The 19,586-nt window shown below is 49.9% G+C and overlaps 2 protein-coding genes and 1 pseudogene across 20 annotated transcripts in view; all 3 read left to right on the top strand.

The window, feature by feature from the left end:
• Positions 1-7,192, top strand: part of R3HDM2 (R3H domain containing 2) — a 98,472-nt gene extending 91,280 nt beyond the window's left edge. For 4 of the 13 annotated variants that reach the window (XM_025044669.1, XM_025044670.1, XM_025044666.1 and 1 more), the window contains 6 exons: positions 598-767; positions 1,179-1,326; positions 2,715-2,812; positions 3,146-3,230; positions 4,124-4,389; positions 5,633-6,604. In XM_025044669.1, coding sequence (XP_024900437.1) covers positions 598-767; positions 1,179-1,326; positions 2,715-2,812; positions 3,146-3,230; positions 4,124-4,389; positions 5,633-5,722 — 857 coding nt within the window. In that variant the 3' untranslated portion in view covers positions 5,723-6,604. Of the gene's footprint in view, positions 1-597; positions 768-1,178; positions 1,327-2,714; positions 2,813-3,145; positions 3,231-4,123; positions 5,483-5,632; positions 6,605-7,023 lie in introns of those variants that run through there. The other 9 variants (XM_006908941.3, XM_006908939.3, XM_006908940.3 and 6 more) reach the window with 6 other exon arrangements.
• Positions 1,930-2,048, top strand: LOC112477427 (annotated as a pseudogene).
• STAC3 (SH3 and cysteine rich domain 3) lies at positions 7,055-13,530 on the top strand. Of its 7 annotated transcripts, none has more exons than XM_006908943.1 (12): positions 7,055-7,247; positions 7,960-8,026; positions 8,288-8,552; positions 8,794-8,891; positions 9,108-9,180; positions 10,088-10,185; positions 11,754-11,820; positions 11,985-12,034; positions 12,341-12,426; positions 12,618-12,669; positions 12,756-12,893; positions 13,069-13,530. In XM_006908943.1, coding segments are annotated over exons 1-12 (1,095 nt in total). In that variant the 5' UTR covers positions 7,055-7,245; the 3' UTR covers positions 13,168-13,530. The 7 variants fall into 7 exon arrangements, with proteins under 7 accessions (XP_006909005.1, XP_015442528.1, XP_024900442.1 ...); XM_015587042.2 differs by having other exon boundaries at positions 7,115-7,247; positions 9,006-9,180; XM_025044674.1 differs by lacking the exons at positions 10,088-10,185; positions 13,069-13,530 and adding an exon at positions 9,506-9,583 and having other exon boundaries at positions 7,115-7,247; positions 8,288-8,548; positions 12,756-13,060.
• Positions 13,531-19,586: the final 6,056 nt, after the last annotated feature.

The raw sequence follows: 19,586 nt of genomic DNA, 5'->3' as shown, positions 1-19,586 counted from the left end.
CCTACATAGCCTCAGTGCCTTAGCACCTTGAATTGTCATTTCTTGAATATGACATACATCTCTGCCATTCCTTCTGCTTGAAATGTATATTTCCAACACACCTCACCCTTGCCCAAGAAGTACTTTCTAGGTCTGACTTAGTGAAGCTGTTTGCATTCATCTTCTCCAGAACAACCAAAGATAGCTAGCTGACTTATCTGCAGCCATTACTGGAAAAGCCTTCACGTGCCTACAGCCCTGGCCCAGCCTCAGACTGAGACCTGTACCATGCCCAGACATTTGAGCAATCTGATCTGGGCATTTGGTAATACCCTACTTTGACAGAATGGAGCAGTTTTCTGCCAAGCATACCAGAGTACCCCTCACCAGGTGAAGGCCAGGAGAGCATTGGCATCTGGGACTTATGTCCCTTCCACTGGCTTGAGGAGGGAGAGTCAGAAACCAAATCAGCAACTATCTCAGATTCCTGGCGGGACACAGTTTAAGTGACCCTGAAGAGAGTCGATGTATTTGCTTACTGGCTTTCCCACTCGGAGTTAGCTGACACCCAAAATACAGTTTAAATTCATAACCAGTCACTTTCTTCCTACTATTCAGGAGTGTCACCTTCTGGACCAGGTGTGGTGGTCATGCAGCTGAATGTCCCTAATGGACCCCAGCCCCCCCAGAACCCATCCATGGTCCAGTGGAGTCACTGTAAATATTATAGCATGGACCAGCGGGGGCAAAAACCTGGAGACCTGTACAGTCCTGACAGTAGCCCCCAGGTGAGTCCTGCAACCCATCTTTGTCTTGGCAAGGAGGTGACCAGTTCTTCTCAGAGAGTAATCTTTGTCATTGAGCAGCCTCTTTTGCATGTCTTTCCCTGCGTACTTTTGGGGGAGAAATACAAGAAATAGAGGAGATTATCTTGTTTCAAAGAACCTAAGTTCTAAGCTGGCAGATGGGACACATACTTGAAAATGCTAAGAGAATACTTAAAACAGTATTTAAAAAAGTGGGTATTAAAATAATACATACTAATTAGGGACTAAGGAGGCAATTTGAAGGAACAGTCTGACTTTGGCAGAGTTCAGCAAGAGAAGTTTCCTGAGGGAGGTGAATTTTAAGCCAAGCCATAGGAATAACCAGAGGATAATGTTTGGTGTTCACATGATTTGTACTCTTCTCTCTCACAGGCCAACACACAAATGAGCAACAGCCCTGTCACATCTCCTACCCAGTCTCCAGCACCCTCTCCTGTCACCAGCCTCAGCAGTGTCTGCACAGGACTCAGTCCCCTTCCAGTCCTCACACAGTTTCCCCGACCTGGGGGTCCAGCACAGGGTAAGGAGTTAGATTAGGGCTGACTGCTGTCAAATTCACCCTTCACATCCCTTTTCCAAGTGGGAAGATCAAGAAGATAGCAACAGGCAGGGAACCAGTGTGACTGGTCATCCAACTCTGGAAGCAAGCTCTTACATTTTAATATTCCTATTTAGGCCAAGGACACCTGCCCCTTTTTAGAAATGCCCATAGTTAACTTACTATATAACACCTTTACATACTTAGTATTTATTACCAAGTAAAGGTGACTTTGAGCCAGGGAAAATAAATTCACTGAACTATCTGATAAACCAGAATTCATCCCATCAGTACTGAGTCTGAGGCGTGGAAATATGGGGGACTGTGTCAAAAACAGAATGGCTTTAGAAGAAGGAACACTGGATATGGGTTAAAAGACTTGGATTCAAATTCTAGTTGTACCACTAAATAGCTGTGTGATGTTGAACATGTTACTTAAACTTGGAACCAAACCTCAGTTTCCTAATCCATAAAATACAGGGTTAATCACACATAAGATGGGAATAATCTTATCTGCTTGCTGTCTAGGCTGTCACAAGCAGTATAAAAAAAAAAAAAGATGAGAATATGGTTTAAAAACTTTAAGTCTACAGCCATACTACCCTGAAGAAGCCCGATTCCATCTGATCTCGGAAGCTAAGCAGGGTCAGGCCTGGTTAGTACTTGGATGAGAGACCACCTAGGAAGACTAGATGCTGTAGGTGTAAAAAATAAAATAAAAAAATAAGAGATTGTAAGCTGACAAGGTCCTTGCAATCTGTGAGGTCAACCAAGGGTTGCCTCACCTAAAAAAAAAAAAAAAACCTTTAAAGTGGTTTGATATATATTTATCGACAATAATAGGTGACACTTAAGTACTTAGTATTTATCAAGCATTGCTATAAATGCTTTACCTGTCTTATGTTCATTTAACCTTCTTAGCAACTCTATCAAGGGGAAAACATACCCAACATCACATTTCTAGTAACAGCCAGGGTTTGGACCTAGGCAGCCTGGCTCTAAGTCTGTGCTTTTGTCTACTACATTTTATTGCCTCTCACATGAGTTAGAAACTTGAGCCCTGGATTTGAGGTGGGAAAAAGCTATATAAGAAATAAAAGACATTCATGAGGTCTATAGGTTTCCTCCAGGGCCTTTTGTCTATAATGGACAAAGCCCTTTTTCAAAGGTGAGGGATCCTAATAGTCCCATTTGTCTGAGATACAGCTGAGAGCCAAGGAGTTTAGGAAGAGAGACAACTCTAATCAGTCTCATAGGTATTGCTCTTATTAAAAAAGTAGTAATAGTATCTATCTCCAGAGCCCCTGAAGTCTTATAAGTCATACCATGAAGCTCAAACTCCCAGAAAACAATCTGCTCTTCCTCCCTAGGTGATGGGCGCTATGCCCTCTTGGGCCAGCCATTACAGTACAATCTGTCCATCTGCCCTCCTTTGCTCCATGGCCAGTCAACTTACACGGTGCACCAGGTAAAGGTGTCTGCCATCAGCCTTAGGGCCGTCAGACCCCTCCCCCTCCTCATTTGGGCCCCTGTCTCTGAGCCATCCTCCTCAACCAGCTGGGTGGACAAAGACAACACAAAGAGTATGAACAAAGTGGGAGGAGCCTTGCCCCACTCCCTTACTCATTCCTCCTACCTCATCCCTGTGTTTCTTGGTGGCTTTTCCCTGGCCCATCTGACTACCTGGTGGGGTGGGGTCATCAGGGTTAGGTACTCCTCCTTAATCTCTCAGGCAGACATTGAGATGCAAGGCAGTCAGTGTTATTTGCCCAGAATGAGAGTTATCTTTCAAATGTTGAAGGGACAGAGTGGATTGAAACATGGAAACCGGAGCAAGAGACAAGCACTCAAATCTGCCTCCACTGACCTGGGGACGACAGATGTTGGTGAGTGACAGGATGCTGAATCCCCAAGAGAAGGTGCTCACCTTTTCAGCCCTACATTACTAGCCTAGGATGGCTAGGAAAAGCCATCTTAGGGTGGGAAGTAGAAATAGGACCCTTTTGTACTCAAGAGCAAGGAGAAGCTGGATGAAATATCTCTGTCCTCCTTACCAAGCTATTCTAAGTCCTGGGGAAGATGGTGGTAAAAGTTAGGAATAACACAATGATGGGGGTTGCTGAGCTTATTAACAGAGCGTCTTGTGGGAGTAGTCCTGACTTTAATCTAGGATGTCTAACTTTGGTAGTCCTAGACCTAATTCAGGAGAAACTTGACAAGAAAGTATAGAGAAGTAACTCTCCTCTTGCAGGCCTTTTATATTAGGCATACAGGATCTCTCAGGATTTTTCCTTTGTGGAGCAGTTTGCTAAACAAGGAAAGGAGAGGAAACTGACTTCCCTAGATGATAAGAAAGGAATCTATTTGAGCCAGCCTATGGGAAAGGAGCTATGGAACATATTTCAGATTAGGCTATTGACTTTATGAAAGAACATCAGCAAAAGCCACACTTCTTTCACAGTAACAGCTCTCTATGAGAGAACTGAGGTGTGGGTCTCCAGATCTTAAATCTGGAATTCTGAGTCCCAGTCTCTTCTTGCCTGCATCTCTGGGCTAGGAGAAGAAAAAGGTTCCTTTGTTTCTCCTAGCTACCCTGATCAGAGTCTGGCTGGTGAGGAGTTGCGTTGACTGGGAAGAAGGAAAGGGCTCAGTGGGAAAGGCTGGGCTTTTGAGGGTGTTATATACAGACTTAGTCAGCTGGATACTTCTCTGCCAGGCCATTGTCCAGTCCTGCCTACTCTAACCCTCTCACAACCATTCTTCTCTCTTCCCCTTCCAGTCCTGGGGCGGGTGCTGGAGGTGACAGATCTCCCTGAGGGCATCACTCGTACTGAGGCGGACAAACTCTTCACTCAGCTCGCCATGTCCGGCGCCAAGATACAGTGGCTCAAGGATGCTCAGGGGCTGCCTGGCGGGGGTGGAGGGGACAACAGTGGGACTGCGGAGAATGGCCGCCACGCGGACCTTGCTGCCTTGTACACCATCGTGGCTGTGTTCCCAAGCCCTCTGGCTGCTCAGAATGCCTCCCTTCGCCTCAACAACTCTGTGAGTCGCTTCAAACTTCGAGTGGCCAAAAAGAACTATGACCTGAGGATCCTGGAGCGAGCCAGCTCTCAATAAACAGGAGGGGAAGAGATCGGCGCAATAGGTGGGGGCAGGGTGGAGGGAGTCAAGAGATCCTGACAGACCATGGACAGAGGCAGAAAGGAAGGTGACAGACACTAAACTGGAGCCTAAGACAGTAGGGATGAAAATGGAAACAGACAGATGCTCACACTGGCACTGGACTCCTTAGTCCCCAGCCATGGGTCCCCTCTTTTTCCCTGGTTGGCCTTCCTCTGCTTCCCTCTCCTTCCCATCCTCTTCAGTCATTTTTTAATCTCTTCTCTCACCATAAAATTAATTTCTTCCATATTTTTTGGTCAGGTAGAATTGGGAGTTTCACCCTCCCCTATTCTCCTTTTCCTTACCATCCCAAGCTCCCCCCGCCTTTTTTTTTTTTTTTTTTTTTTTTTTTTTTGTCTTTATGAATATATTTATATGGACAGAATTAAGAAAAACAAAATTGACTTCTCTTTTCTCTCATTTTCCCCATCTTGTCTCTCCAAACCCCACAGAGTTAAAACTTGGGACTCCCCCCACCCCCCAGAACACTTGTATATTGTTTGAGGTTTGTGCCGCAGTAACAGACACAGTATTTAATTGCACATACAGATGTTTGCTGGGTATATTCACTGTAAATTTTATTTAATCTGATTTTTTGTTTGTTTGGGGGGAGGTTGATTTTGTTTTTAAATATATAAAAAAAATCTGTCACTGGATGTCAATCCCTGTTTCTCTGTTGCTGCCCTGGTATAGGTGGGGGTCAGAGGTCCTGGATTGATACAGCCCCACAATGTTGGAGGGATTTGATTTGGGTTTGGATGGCTTTCCTAGCATATGCATATATATCTTCCTAACACTATTCCCTATATCCCATCCTCCTCCTTACACATAATTCTGTTGGGCGTCTGGGTCTCTAATGGGACCTTGGTCCTGGGTGCTCCCAACTCTGCCACTAACTTGGTTCATCAAGCACATCACTTCTCAACTCTGGACCTCTGAGTCCTTACCAATAAAATAAGAGATTTGGACTGACTAGGTGACCTCTGAGGTTCCTTCCACTCTGTGAATTCTGCAACACTTATTTAGGGTCCTTGAGGCTGAGCTGGGGAGGGGTAATTGAGGTCTAGAACTGGGTTGAGATGCTGGCTTCATACCTGTTTGTCTAATCTTCTAAAAACTTCAGGGATGGAAGACTTGGGCCTTTAATCTTAAAGCCAGAAGATTGGGTTCTACAGGAACAGAAGCGGATGTTTCTTTCAAAAACTCTTGTTAGTTAAACTTACAGTACCAAGATGCCATATTATCCAGGCAAGCTCAGCAGTCCCCATCCTATGCAGTTAAAGAAAGGTGAAGAGCAGAAACCACCTGCCTGCAAGATGAAACTTTTCTGTCTGAGGCTTCTCAAAACTAGCCTTGTTGTTCGGTCTGTCAGACAAGAGTCATTAAAGAGCCTGCAGACCCAGAAGCATCCAGCAAACCATTTTCAATCTCACCTGCCCCTTAGAGAAAAAAAGCAGAAATGACAATATTGCCCTGGAAATCTCTTCGGTGTGGGTAGCAGTATCTCTAGTTAGGCTCCTCTGAAGCTTGTCTGGCCCAACCTCCAATGTAATCCTTCTTACAGATAAAAGGGATAAAGCAGCACTACATTGCCACCTCCAAATTGCTCTCCTCTAAGATGAGAGCATCTTCTCTTTCAGGCGCGTCACAGTCCAGAGCATAAGGCTGCATCTCTGTGAGATAAGAATGCTAGATAGCTCACTGACCTGTCAGTTCATACACTAGGGCATCAGAGGAGGAAGATGGAATCGGAATCAAAATGACTTAGGAAGTGTGAGGCTTGGCCATCCTGACACCTCCAAGAGTTTGCAGTTCTCATGGGGAAGGAGATATTACTTAAAGACTCCCCTGTGTGTCAGCTATTATAACCTGTCCAATGTCAACAAGACCATCTCTACCTGATCATTAGACCTTTACTCTCCCAGAGTCAGTTGGAAGTCCCAGCCTGTTGGGTTTTTTTTGTTTTTTTTTAAATAGCTAAGAAGTCCCTTCACCCTGATGACAAGATTTTAGAGTAGGGAGAAAGATGTCTCGGAACAGCTGGAGGGAACAAAGCAGTACTACGTGTTCTTCACTCCCTTATACAGGATGGCAGCAAAGCACCCTCCAACTACCCATGGAGAAGAAAGCAATCTAGTCTGATAGTAGAGCTCTGAAAGTTAAAATGATCTGTTCTTTACCAGTTCCCAGCCTTTTCCTCTAGGGTATAAAAACATAACCAAAAGAAGACAGTGGCTGAGAAGTTGAAGCCTAGTTCCTTAAGTAGGTCCAGGGAAGGTAGACTTGGGGAGATGTTTGGACCTTGGAGAAAGGGTATTGGGAAAGTTGTTTCTAATTCAGTCATCTAAAATCACCCAAATTAGTACACAGCATGAACACTGTCTTTTTCTGAATTTAGCCCATACTGACCTGCACACTATAGATGAAAAACCAGGAAACAGCAGTTCTGGGAGATGGGAGGAGTTAGGGTCCAGCCCTGCCCAGACCTCCCCGTGTCTAATTTCTCTGTGTCAGCTGTGTCTCTCAGCTGTCCACTTTCCTCCAGCCCTGTCATTTCAGCTTTGACACCAAGGCAAGAAGCTAGGTCTACAAATACCGTCTGGGTAGCTGGTATAAGTACAGAGGGTACTGGGGGGGCTTAGCCCCCAAGGAAGAAGACCAGCCCTACCCAAGTGCCACCATCAAGACTGCAGAAGCTCCCTCTTCCACAGACTGGACTGACTTAGGTGATCCCAGATGTAAGTTGCCTCTTCATTCTCTTTCCATTTCTAGGATTGCTCACCCCAGCTTCCCCAATCCTTAGTCTATTACTTTTCTTCATTTCTCTCCTTATCTGTGAGTAAGTTGGGTTTTAGAAGTGAAATTATTGTTCCACTCCAGGATAAAGCTAGGATTGGAGGGTGGGGTGGGGGTGGGGTCAAGGGAATAGAATAGTAAGGAAGGAAAGGCTCATATTACTCTGAAAACTTAAAATAGCTGAGGCCTGAGGCAGGCTGGGAACTAGGCACGGGGCCTCAGGCTCAAGAAGGAGGTAGGGAGAATAAATGTCTCAGCCCAACCCTCCACACATTACACCCCTTGAAGAAAGGAGATTGGGGAGGTATGTGTCACATCTTTATTGCCCACAGATTTCCAGATACAAAGTACCTGTAGGAAATTACCACACAGCCTTGAGCATTGTTGAGGCTGGAAACTCTGGGGTTTCCCCTCAGGGTGGAAGGATGGGAGTCAGTTTGAGAAACTAGTTGGAAAGTTTATTTAGTCTATTGAGCTTTTCTCTGGACTTCCATGGAATCTTCCTGTTCAAAGGCCCTGTGAAAGATCTCTGTTTAACCAAATTTCTCACAAAGCCTCACCTGTAAGGACCACCCTACTGCAAGGGACAGGAATAAGGGAGGGAAGAATAGCAGTCAGGGATTAGATTTCATAATGGGGTCCAACCTCTTGCAGGATGACAGAAAAGGAGGTGCTGGAGTCCCCTAAGCCCTCCTTCCCAGCAGAGACTCGGCAAAGTGGGGTGAGTGTGGGCCTCTGACCATGGGGTATGGGGAGCTGGGAAGCCACTGCAGCCCTTGAAAGGTGCTTGAATTGTACTCGTATGTGATTCTTTTCTTACTAGAATGCTAGCCAACACCTGCAGCCCTCAATACCCCCTAATCGTGGTGTGTGCCCCTTGCCCTAGGCTAGAAAAATGTCTAGTTAGCCTCAGCCTTACTTACTCCAAAGAGTATGACAATTCTTTTAACATGGAGTTTCCTTCACTCCCTCCCTCCCTCAGCTACAGCGGCTGAAGCAGTTGTTCAGGAAGGAGTCTACAGGGACAAAGGAGATGGAGCCGCTCCCAGAGCCCCAGGCCAATGGGGAGGCTGTGGGAGCTGGGGGTGGGCCCATCTACTACATCTATGAGGAAGAAGAGGAGGAGGAGGAGGAAGAGGAACCACCCCCAGAACCTCCTAAGCTTGTCAATGATAAGCCCCACAAATTCAAAGATCATTTCTTCAAGAAGCCCAAGTTCTGTGATGTCTGTGCCCGGATGATTGTGCGTGAGTCATGAAGGGAAGTTGAGAGTGTGTGATGTCAGGATCAGGGCGTGGAGAAAAGGGTTTAGGAGAGGAATATTTGTATAGCAGACAGGCTGTGGCAAGGTTTGGCTTTAAGAAAATACTGTTAGAGACAAAGTGTTGGGTCCCAGACAGAAAAAGGACCTAGGGCTAGAGTAGCAGCAATGGTATAAAGGGAAGGGGAAACACAAAGCTTACCCAAATGTTCTCCCCCTCTCCCAAGTCAACAACAAATTTGGGCTTCGCTGTAAGAACTGCAAAACTAACATCCACGAACACTGTCAGTCCTACGTGGAGATGCAGAGATGCTTTGGCAAGATCGTGAGTAGGCTCTGGGGAGCAAGAAAGTAGAAGGGAGGGGACATGTTGCCAGCTACCCCCTTGCCAGTCCCTCCTCAGGTCATCCCATCCATTTCCCTGCTTTTTCTTTTTCAGCCCATGTCTTCAAGAAGGGGTGAGCACTCATGGGAGAGATGGGGTTCTGGGCCCCACTTTGCTCTCGCTAATGCTTTTTCCCCATCCCGTCCTACCCTACAGCCCCCTGGTTTCCGTCGGGCCTATAGCTCCCCACTCTACAGCAACCAGCAGTACGCTTGTGTCAAAGATATCTGTAAGTGCCCCACATGGGACCTGAGGGAATGGGCTAAGCCTAGAGCTGGTTTTAGCACCACCTCTAGATTTAGAAACCAAATCCTAAAACAGAAAGATTCCATTTCCCAAGGTTCTCTCTAACCTAATATTTTAGACATCTTGGATGCAGAGTCGATATTCCCATTTGATAGCTGAGGGAGTTAAGCTAGGTCTCTATACCATTAGCAAAGAAACAAAGCCAAGACTGAAACCTTCACCTACTGAACTTCAGAATCTGTGCTTTTGATATGCAAAACCATTTCTAAGCAAACAAGGATTCTAGACTGTCCTCATCCTTGTTACAGAAGAATGCCAAGCTCAGAACCAGACCAAGAGCTGTGGACATCCTGGGCAGATTCATAATTTGGCAGCCCTTAAAAAATGTATTCTTTGGCAATTTGTTCAACATTGTCATTTATTTGGAAGAGAGGCTGGATTCTGTGAAGACATGGGTGTAAAAAGAACTCACTAGTGGTAGCACCCCAGCTTGCACAAGCCACTCAGTGGAACAAAAGCCAATAGTTAAAGGACCACTCTACTTAGGAGAATAGTGATTCTGAGTGTTCCCCAACTCCCAAGCAATTTAGCAAAGTTGTCTTTCCAACATCATATAATGCTCTGTCTGGAAAGAGTTTTGGTAAATATTTTTCTCCATCACATTACATTTCCAGTGATGTCTTTAGAGCTCTTTGTAGATTTAGACCTAGGTATGCCCAGCTGACCCTCTATTTGTACACACACACACACACACACACACGTGCGCGCGTGCACGCACACGCACGTATCTACTTAATCCCACCTCTTCCTTACTTAGAAGGTCTTTGTTTCCTCCAAGCTTTTTCTCTGCCTCCCTAGTAACATCTTCTTTCTTCTCCCATTCCTACTAGCTGCTGCCAATCGTAATGACCCTGTGTTTGAAACCCTGCGCACTGGGGTGATTATGGCAAACAAGGAACGGAAGAAGGGACAGGCAGATAAGAAAAATGTGAGCACCATACCTTCCTACTGAGGTCCCTTCCAGAGATCCCATGGAATAGGTCCTGTCTCCTCTCTAGGAAGCTGACAGAAGCCTTTCCCCTAAAATTGCACATAACCCAACAGACAAATTTTTGCATGCAATTTTAGAGGTCCTTGGGTTAAGAACTCCTGCCATAGTATGTGTTTTCTTCAGGAACTTCCTTCTGAAATTGTCAGATTAACCACTGTAACCAGCTGAAGGCTAGGCCCCAAGTCCCTGGCATTGCTGGACAACAGAGGCAAGAGCTATGCTTTTGGATCTGGGGAAGAGAACTTGTCATGCCAAGTAATCAGAGAATTCTAGAGTCATGTAAAGGTCCATGAAGATCGTCTGGTCTGACTTATTTACCTACAGATGAGGTAACTGAGGCACAAAGCTAGTAGCCAAAAGCAGCTTCATTTCCTTTTGTAATAGGGTTACTAGATTGGTAATGCCATAGACTTGCATTCAGTTCAGCAAGGAATTTGTTAGCATATCCTTATATCTTTCTGGACAGCCAGGATGGACTAATATGGATAATAATTACAATTAGATGGATTCTTAAAATTGGTTGAATGACAATACCCAAAGTATCCTGGTCCTTTAGGGAGTGTATGCTAAAAGGAGATTTCTGATGCTTCGTAACATGGTTTGGTCCTTGGTACTCAGCTGTGGACATTTTTCTCACAGATGCAAACGAAGATATAAACGATATATCCATTAAGTTTGTGGGAAACCTAGGAAGGAAAACTTAAACACTGAATAATATATTCAAAAATCTTACGGACTAGAAGAAAGGCCCTGAACTAATAATTTGAAATTCTATAAGGAAAAATGTACATATCTGTTCTTGGATCAAAAAAAAAAATCAACTGTACAAAAACAGAACTAGAGGTTTGGCCTCAAAATAGTTGATATGAAGGTTGAGTGCAAATATGGGATTTCCGTAGAATGAACTATGACTGTAAGGCACTAACAATGTGATCTGGCTGCTTCCAGAAAGACTACCATATCTGGATTCTATTTTCTTAAAAGTATTATAAAAACTGTGCTGCCCATTTTTTCTCTTACACACTAGAGTATTTTTAAGGGCAGACATTAGAGTAAAGGATATCGAATTGGGATCTTTGGGCATGATTTGGAGGGACTGAGAATGATTAAAGAAGAAAAAACAGGAAGGACATGTCAGCTGTCCTCAGATCTTTAAAGGGACTATATTCCATATTGCTCCAGAGGCAAATCGAGACCAATAACTACAAGTTACAGGGAGAGTGACATAGGCTTAATGTAGGGACTTGCCCCCAAATTACATGTGCTTACTTTGCAAGGTAGTGAGCTCCCTGTCATTGGCTACATTCAAATATAACATGGGTGACCCACCTGCCAGGATGATTTGGAGGAAGTCTCTGCATTAGGCAGGTGGTCGACTAGATATTTCCTCCAAGGCTCCTTCCAACCCTGAGATCCTATTCTATAGTTCTCTGGCCTGACTGGAGAGCCAGGGCAAGTATGGGTTCCCAAGACAGTATCTTCCTTAACTCTGGTGCCCCCTCCAGCCTCTAGCAGCCATGATGGAAGAGGAGCCAGAGTCTGCCAGACCAGAGGAAGGCAAACCGCAGGATGGTGGGTAACACCTCCATCCATAGAGATGGAGTAGGGTCAGGAGATCAGCTGTGGCACAGGGGATGGAGGGTCAAAGGGCATGCCAGGTCTTACAAGAGAAGGGTAAGAGAATGAAGGCTACCCTCCAAGAGCCAGAGACAATTTGTTGGTGTTTCCCATCGTAGGAAACCCTGAAGGGGCTAAGAAGGCTGAAAAGAAGACACCTGAAGACAAAGTGAGAATCTATTCTCCCCGAAGGGACCCTAGTCCTCTCCCTAACCCAGTTCTGAGACCACTCATGACCTTAGCAAAAGCTCACACTTACTTTGTGGGTTCCCATCATCCTTAACTTGCCTTCAAAACACACACACACACACACACCCACACACACACACACACACACCCCAATAAACTCCTCTTAGTTTAAGGACCTGGAAGATAGATGGAATGTAGTGTGTTTGGAGAATGCCCCTACCTTGGATTTCTGCCCCTCAGTGTAGGACAGGAGCCCTGAGACTCATCACCCTCTTTCATCCCCCAGCACAAACAGCCTGGCTTCCAGCAGTCTCATTACTTTGTTGCTCTCTATCGGTTCAAAGCTCTGGAGAAGGACGACCTGGATTTCCCGTGAGAAGCCTTAGAATTGGGGTGGGAATGTACTGTGAGTGAGAGGAGAGCCTAGCTCTCTAGGGGAAAGACAAGGTGGGAGGGGGATACTCAGAGCTTGGAGCCTGTTGGGGCTGGATCTGAGTATAGCCAAGGGACTGGATATGTAAATAAGGCCCCAAATCTCAGAGGTCCTTCCCTTCTTCTGCCAGGCCTGGAGAGAAGATCACAGTCATTGATGACTCCAATGAGGAGTGGTGGCGGGTAAGAAAAATGACTGAAGCTAAGGTGGGACATGGGTTGAGTTTAGAACCTGAAATTGAGAGACCAAGTCTCCCTACCATCTCTAGGGGAAAATAGGGGAGAAGGTCGGATTTTTCCCTCCAAACTTCATCATTCGAGTCCGCTCTGGAGAACGTGTGCACCGGGTAACAAGATCCTTCGTGGGGAACCGTGAGATAGGCCAGATCACTCTCAAGAAGGACCAGGTAGCTCTGGTGCCCCTACCCAACCCCCCAGGCCGGGAGAATCCTCTGCAAACCACACTCCTTGCTGATCTTAACCCATTAATAATATACGGGCCTCCATAACTCCGGGCTCCCCTGCTCTCCTCTCCTACGTTTTCCTTTGATTCCTCTCCTCCTTAATCCTTTAATCCTTTAGATCGTGGTGCAGAAAGGAGATGAAGCAGGCGGCTACGTCAAGGTCTACACTGGCCGTAAGGTGGGGCTGTTCCCCACAGACTTCCTGGAGGAGATTTAAGTGTGCAGGCGCCTGCTGGCGGGAGATACCCATGCCCCATTCTGGGCAGGCCCAGTGGAGGTTGAAGAGGAAAGGGGCGAAAGCAACTATACTATTGGGTAGGGGAGGGGTGGGAAGGCCCGCCAGAGCGTGACGGGGCTCTAGCGGGCAGGATCCTGCCCCCTCCCCCAACCTAGGGCGTCAGATAACTGGAGCCCAGAGCAACCTCCCCCGAAACCCTTCAGGTCCAGCCTTTGAGAACTGGAAAAAGAAAGAATGCGTCTCCACTAGGAGGCGCCCTGAGGGTGCGAGGGTGCGAGGGTGGGTGGGAGGCGAACTGTTGAACGTTGCAAATTTATTAAAGTTTTGGCAAAAGTTAGAAAAGTTTGTTCTTTAACCGGGATCCAAGGAGAGAGGGAGGGAAAGGCCTACGAAGGAGTGGAGAATCCTGTCTCACCAGGTGGGATAACCCAAAACCCACCTGGGCTGAGGCTGGTGGGAGGCGGGGAGACGGGTGCGTCTGTCAAGCGAGGCCTCTGTCGTCAATGAAAAAAGGGGAGCCGGGCTGGGGTCACCGTCTCCGAGCCCCTGCGGATGGAAGCAAGATGAGGTAGCAGGACAGGTCCCCCATCTCTTACCGATTTATCCTCGAGCAGCCCCTTACGTTTTGGAACTTGGCTCAGTGCCGAGTTAGGCCGCCAGGGGGCGATGCAAGATCTCGGTTGGAGAGCGAAGGACCGGGCGGGGGAATAAAGGAGAACCAGAGACACCGAGCCCGAGACCCTGGGCCTGGGAGGGGGTGGGGTGCGTGCCGTCTCCATGGCAACACTTCCTCAAGTCCTCCGGGGAACTGAACGAGCAAGGCCGGGGGGCTAACCCTTCCCACGCGGCCCCCGCCCCAACCCTTTGCGACAGGTACCAAGTGAGAGGGCGCCGGGCAGACAGCTAACGGGCTCACGCAGAGACCACCCCTGCAGCGCACCGTATGCAAATGTTGTTATTTGCATATGTAGATATGCAAATATGCCGGCCCTGGTCATGGTGGCAGGTGGCGGGGAGCAAGAAGGTGTGGAGAAGGGAGCTGAAGGAGACGAGGAGTTTGGGGACCTGGGAAGCAGCCTGGGGTGGTCGCTGGATTGGGGCAGGCGGAGGGTCTTGAGCTTGATGGAGGATGGGGGAGGGTCAGCCTGGCCAGTCAGGAGATCCTCTTCTGCCCGTTGTCTGCCAGGCCTGAGGTTGGCACCGCCTAGCAAGGTTGGCAGCGGGAGCCTGGGCACCATCTGCTGCTAGCGGGGGGGAGGACAGAGGCTCAGCTGGGCTGGGGAAGAGGAGGGCCCGGGACGGGCACGTCCCCCTTCCTTCCAGAAGGCTGAAATGTGGTGGGGGTAGGGAAGCACACAAGAAGACTGGCTGCAGTACTGGGTTGTTTCCTGTTCCCTTTGCCCTTGACTGTCTTGAACTCCTGGAGGTACGACGGGGTCATAAAGGAAGACTCAGGCAACTCCCCCTTTAATCATGCTTGGGCTGCAATAGGAACAGATCACAGGGCCCCCTCCACCACCACATACAAATCAAGCTTTTTGCCCCCGTCCCTCCCCGGGATCCTCCTATCACGAATGTGGTGGAGGGGGCGGGGGGGCGGCTAGGACTTGGGTCATATCTCATCAAGCGGTCTGAGGGACTCAAAATCAGAGCCACCCCGAGATCCAACAGGGGCCCCCACAATGCTGAAGCAAAACCAATTTACTGGCTCATTGGGCGGCGATGCTGTTATGGGGTACCGAAAAGCAGAGTGAGCGGCTGTTCTCCCCCCTATACTCGGGGGGCACCCCCCTTCCCCGCCTCGCGGAGCCGGCAGCTGTCCCTAATTAGAGCGGCGGTTTAATTGGATTTATCAGCAGTTAATAGGAAATTAAGCAAAGGGCCCGAGAGAGGGAGGGTGGGAGGAGCGGGAAGGCCGGCTGTGCTGGGCTCGAAGGACGGTGCTGGGGTGCCAGAGGTGCGACACAAGGCCCAATATTGCGATTGAGCCCAGTCACGCACTCCCTCCAGTACTCGTCTGCTGGTTGAGCCCTGGCCGGTTGGCGAGAGAGCAAGTCTCAGGAGAGGAAGGCAGGAGCGAGAGCAACTCTGTGTGAGCCCCCAACGCCCCCTACTACCGTAAGCAGCCGCCTGGGTGATGGATGATGCTGCTTCACGCTGCAAAGGTCAAAAGTCTGGGGCAATGAGTGGACTGAATCGAAAACAGACCAGAGGAGGGGGAGGGTTACTAGGGTCCAGGACACAACCCTCACCTTATCCCTCCCCAGTCCCCACCTATCTCTTAGCAAAGAAAGTGCCGCTTGAAGTGGGAAGATTGGGCAGCACAGGGGATGAGGGGGTTACCCAGTGACCCTCTCTTCCACCCCCTGCCTCCTGACTGTGTTGGGAATCCTGGGAGTCTCCCTATGCAGCCGCCAATGTTCCTCTATGGCTCCTGTTCTTCTCCTCAACTGCTGGAGTTGGGGTTGGCTGGGGCCAGAGTGGCCCCAGGTCTGCACCACCCACCCTGTGGCTCAAGGAAGGAAGCTTGCAGGCAGTACAACAGGGTGCAGGGGCAACAGCCCGAGGAGCTCCTGTCATCAGGACCTCATTATATGGCTATGCTAACAAGGTCTTTTAACAGGGACCCCAGTGACTTCTCTGCCACACTCCACCAAGGCAGGGCACAGGCAGCAGCTCCTTGCATATGTGTAGGTGTCAACCTCTGAATTCACGGGCGTGGGGTGGGGGGGTGGAGGGGGAGGGGAGTAGGTGGATCTCTCTTCCTCTGGAAATTATGGTTGTCTGTGCCCCTGGTGTGTATTATGTGTGTCTGTGCCCCAAGTGTGTAAGGTGAGTCTATCAGAGCCCCAGGTGTGGCGTGTGTGTTGGTGAGTGTGCCCCTGGTGTGTGTATGTACTCTGGATATGTATCTATCGGTCTTTTCCCCATTTTGCCGCTCCTCTCAACTTCTATGATTTTTGTCTTTCTCTGCCCCTGGGTGTCTAGATGTGCATATATGTGTCCCGCGTGTTGGCATTTCCGTGGTCTCAGCCTGAGACTCAGGTCTGTGTATGTGTGAGAATCAGGAAGAGCCTCTAGTGCGTGCGTGTTGCTCTGGCGTCTTCGCCTGCAGGTGTGTGTGTCTTGGTGACAGTGCGTGGGTGTGTACCGGGGTGTGAGCCACACGGCGGCGTGTATTCGAATGACAGCGTGACGCACGCGCGCCTGCGCGCGCGCGCGCGTGTTCGTGTGTGTGTATGAGAGAGCGCGCGCACCCGGGTGAGTCTCCCTTCCCCGCCCCTTCCTCTCTCCATTTTTATTCCTCTCTCTTCTCAGGGCGGGTTTGGCTCCGCCGTCCGCATCATCTCCATCCATTATTGAAGAAACAGCCGCGTCTGCTCCAATCACATCAACACCCCCGCCCCTCTCGGTTCCGCTCGCCCCACTGCCCCTCTGGGTGCCGGGAGGGGGGACCCGCGGCGCGGCGGAGGCACCGAGCAGGAGCGGGCTCATGACCCTGTGCCCCAAGCCGAGCCAGGCACCGGGATGCCAGGGTCCCTGGCGGAGAGTGCTTTGCATAAACAGATGGCGCGGGAGTCTTTGTCTCGCTCGCTTGTTCGCTCTCTGCGCGGCTCCTGGCTCCGCGGCTGTCTGGCTGATGCAATCACGATCATCTCAGAGCCTCGGGACCTGGCGCCCTTAATAGCGGCAGAGGGGGTCAGGGTCCCCGGGGCTCCCGAGCAGATGCTGGGCACTGTGTCTTCCCTTCCCGGATGTCCCCTCCACGCCCCACAGCTGCTGAGGGAAGACAGAGGCCGCGCCGAGGTGATGGGCATGTGGAGGTGACCGCGCAGGGGACCTCAGGCAGTGCCCCGAGTTGTCCCCAGGCAGTCTCGTTGGACTGCCGCAGCCACCTCCACCCACCCAGGGGCAGCAAGCCAGATAATAGCAATAGAACTGGGGAATGGAAGTGGGGAGACAGAGATAAAGACAGTGAGAAAAGCATTTGTAAAGAGAGACCAAGCGAGGTAGAGGCATGTAGAGGAAAGGAGAGACAAACACCGAAAGATAGAGAAACAGATGTAGGACAAAGCCAGGCAGAGAGCTACACAGGGAGAGACAGAGAGACATAAACCAGAATGATAAGAAACAGAGACACAGACATAACACAGAGACACAGAGATAGAGGCAGACAGGGCCCGAAGAAGAAAGAGGCAGAAAAGGGCAGCCAGAAACTAGGACAGGAAGGGGCAGAGGGCAGAGGGCAATCCCACGGCAGACACGGAGTCCCAGGTGTCTGGGGCTGCCTAGCCTCCAGAGAGGAATCAGCCTGATCTTGGGGGTGCCCGAGCTTGGTGAGGTGGGAGCTTCCGCGTGCCCTCTCCATACACCCCCCGTCCACTGCGGGATCCACTGCCTTGGCCGTGGGAGTGGCAAGAGAGGCGGGCAGGACGTGGACCCACACACTAGGTGAACTTACCTGCGGGAAAGCAGGCATCTCCCCTAAAAGCTTTGGAGCGTCTCGGCCTCCAGAGGGCGCCCGCGCCCACAGCCCCTGCCTCCAGCTTGCTGCGCGTGGTCCAGCTGCTTTTGACCTGAGGTGCGGAATAGTATCCTGCGCGATTTAGCGTTCAGAGTAGGGTCCCAGAGGGACCCCGTCCCCCGGCGGCCACGCCTAACCCGCAGCTTGACTTCTGCTGTCCCTTACCTGCTGGGTCAGCGTAGCTTGAGTCCTTCTGTTGGGAAAGTGCGGGGAGGTGGGGAGAGATGAAATTTGGAACCCAAGGAGTTCTATGCCCCAGCATGTGTCCCAGAGACCATGCGCCAGAGATGGGATGGAAGCTTAAAAATAAAGTCACAGAGAAGGGGTCAACAACTGGCACCAAAAGCAGATGAAATGTCAAGGAGAGGCCCCAACAGAAACAATCATATAATAGGGAGCTTGGAGAGTGGGGCAGAGGCCCAAGGCAGGAGGATCCGCACCCGCAGTCGGAAAGGAGCAGGGCGAAGGGTCTGGGACGTGCTAGGCCCCGGTCACCAGAACTCACATAAAAGGACACAAGTAGGCAGACGAGGGCCAGAGAAGCAAAAGGGCGTGGCGCAGGGGCCAGAAGTCCCTGTAGATGTCCTAGTTCTCAGCTATACCACATAGAGCCAGATGTGCAGCCCGGCTGTGCGGCCTCTCCATTCGAGCTCCGAGATTGATTTTTAGTCCCAAAGACTAAAGCGGGGCAAGGATTACAGGACACCCCACTCCCTGGCCCGGCCCTGAAGGTGTGGGTGCTCAGGGGGGCTGGGCTCTGCGCTGCTCCAGGCTCTGACATCCGTCAGTCCCCCTCCCCACCCCCCACGCGCATCTCAGTGAGTCTCTGTCTCTTTGTTCTCGCGGTGTCTCTGACACTTTATCTCATTATCCGCCGGAGGGAGGCGGAGAGCCCCGGACCCCGCAGCCTAATTACGGCCGTGCTTGTCAGCGCAGAGGGCGGGGGAAGTATCAGCGCCAGGGAAAGAAAAGGGCCCCCAGGAGAGGCCCCTTCCCTCCCTATACGGGGCGGGGGGTGGGGTGGGATTGGGCAGCGGTAGATGCACAGATCTCCCCTGCCCAAGCTGCCATAGGGCTCTGGAGGGGAGAAGTGGGGACCTTTATAGGATCCAAATGCCCAAGGGAAGGCAGGGAGGGAGAGAAGGTGGAGGTTAGCATGGGAGTGGGGAGAAGTAGTTAGGGCTGGGCTCCTCCTAGGTCTCTGGGACCCCAATTCCCCAAAGACAGTGTCAGTGAGCCTTCTCATCCTTACAGCATAGCATACACCTGAGTTGGCTTTGGAATGGGAGGCAATCACTCTACGCTTCTGTTTCTATGTGTCTTGTCTTTCCTCCTTCAACATCTTGTCTGTCTTTCCTTGACAACTTCCCTCACTCTATTCACTTTTCTCTGCACCACAGCCAGAAGCAGAGAGTGGCCTCCATGGGTGGCTTGACCTTCACCCCTACAGGAAGTAGGCAGGACAAGCAAGTTTCTCAAGCCCCTAAACTTCACCCTCTGACTTACTCTGTCCAGAGCCGTGTTTAAGATATCCCTGGTCCCCTGACCACCAAACACTATTCCAGGCCAAACACAATACAACTTGAAGAAACCGCACAGGAGTAGAGGGGCTGGGGCTGCTTTAGTTCTGTTGGCTTGTCTGTCCCCCTCTCCCTTCCACTACACTGTGGACAGGACAGGACTAAGGCCTCCAGGACCTGCTAGATCTTGGATGGCTCTAAGAATGTCAGGGAAGTGTTGCCAGTGCCCTTGCTCTTTCCTGACTTCTCCTGGTCCCACCTGTGAACACACCACATCGGCACTTAGCAGGAGGTCTGTCTGCCTGCCTGTCTCATGGGGAGTCCCATCCCGCACTTCTGGATCCCCTCTCAAT

This window comes from Pteropus alecto, unplaced genomic scaffold, assembly GCF_000325575.1.
Source record: "Pteropus alecto unplaced genomic scaffold, ASM32557v1 scaffold433, whole genome shotgun sequence".
Classification (NCBI taxonomy): Eukaryota; Metazoa; Chordata; class Mammalia; order Chiroptera; family Pteropodidae; genus Pteropus; species Pteropus alecto.
This window is presented reverse-complemented; position numbering and strand designations above follow the sequence as displayed.

Coding starts and splice junctions, on each gene's coding strand:
- STAC3 (XM_025044671.1), top strand. Junction 8,553..8,793: donor CTGTGCCCGGATGATTGTGC/GTGAGTCATGAA, acceptor CCCTCTCCCAAG/TCAACAACAAATTTGGGCTT. Junction 11,821..11,984: donor GGAAGGCAAACCGCAGGATG/GTGGGTAACACC, acceptor TTCCCATCGTAG/GAAACCCTGAAGGGGCTAAG.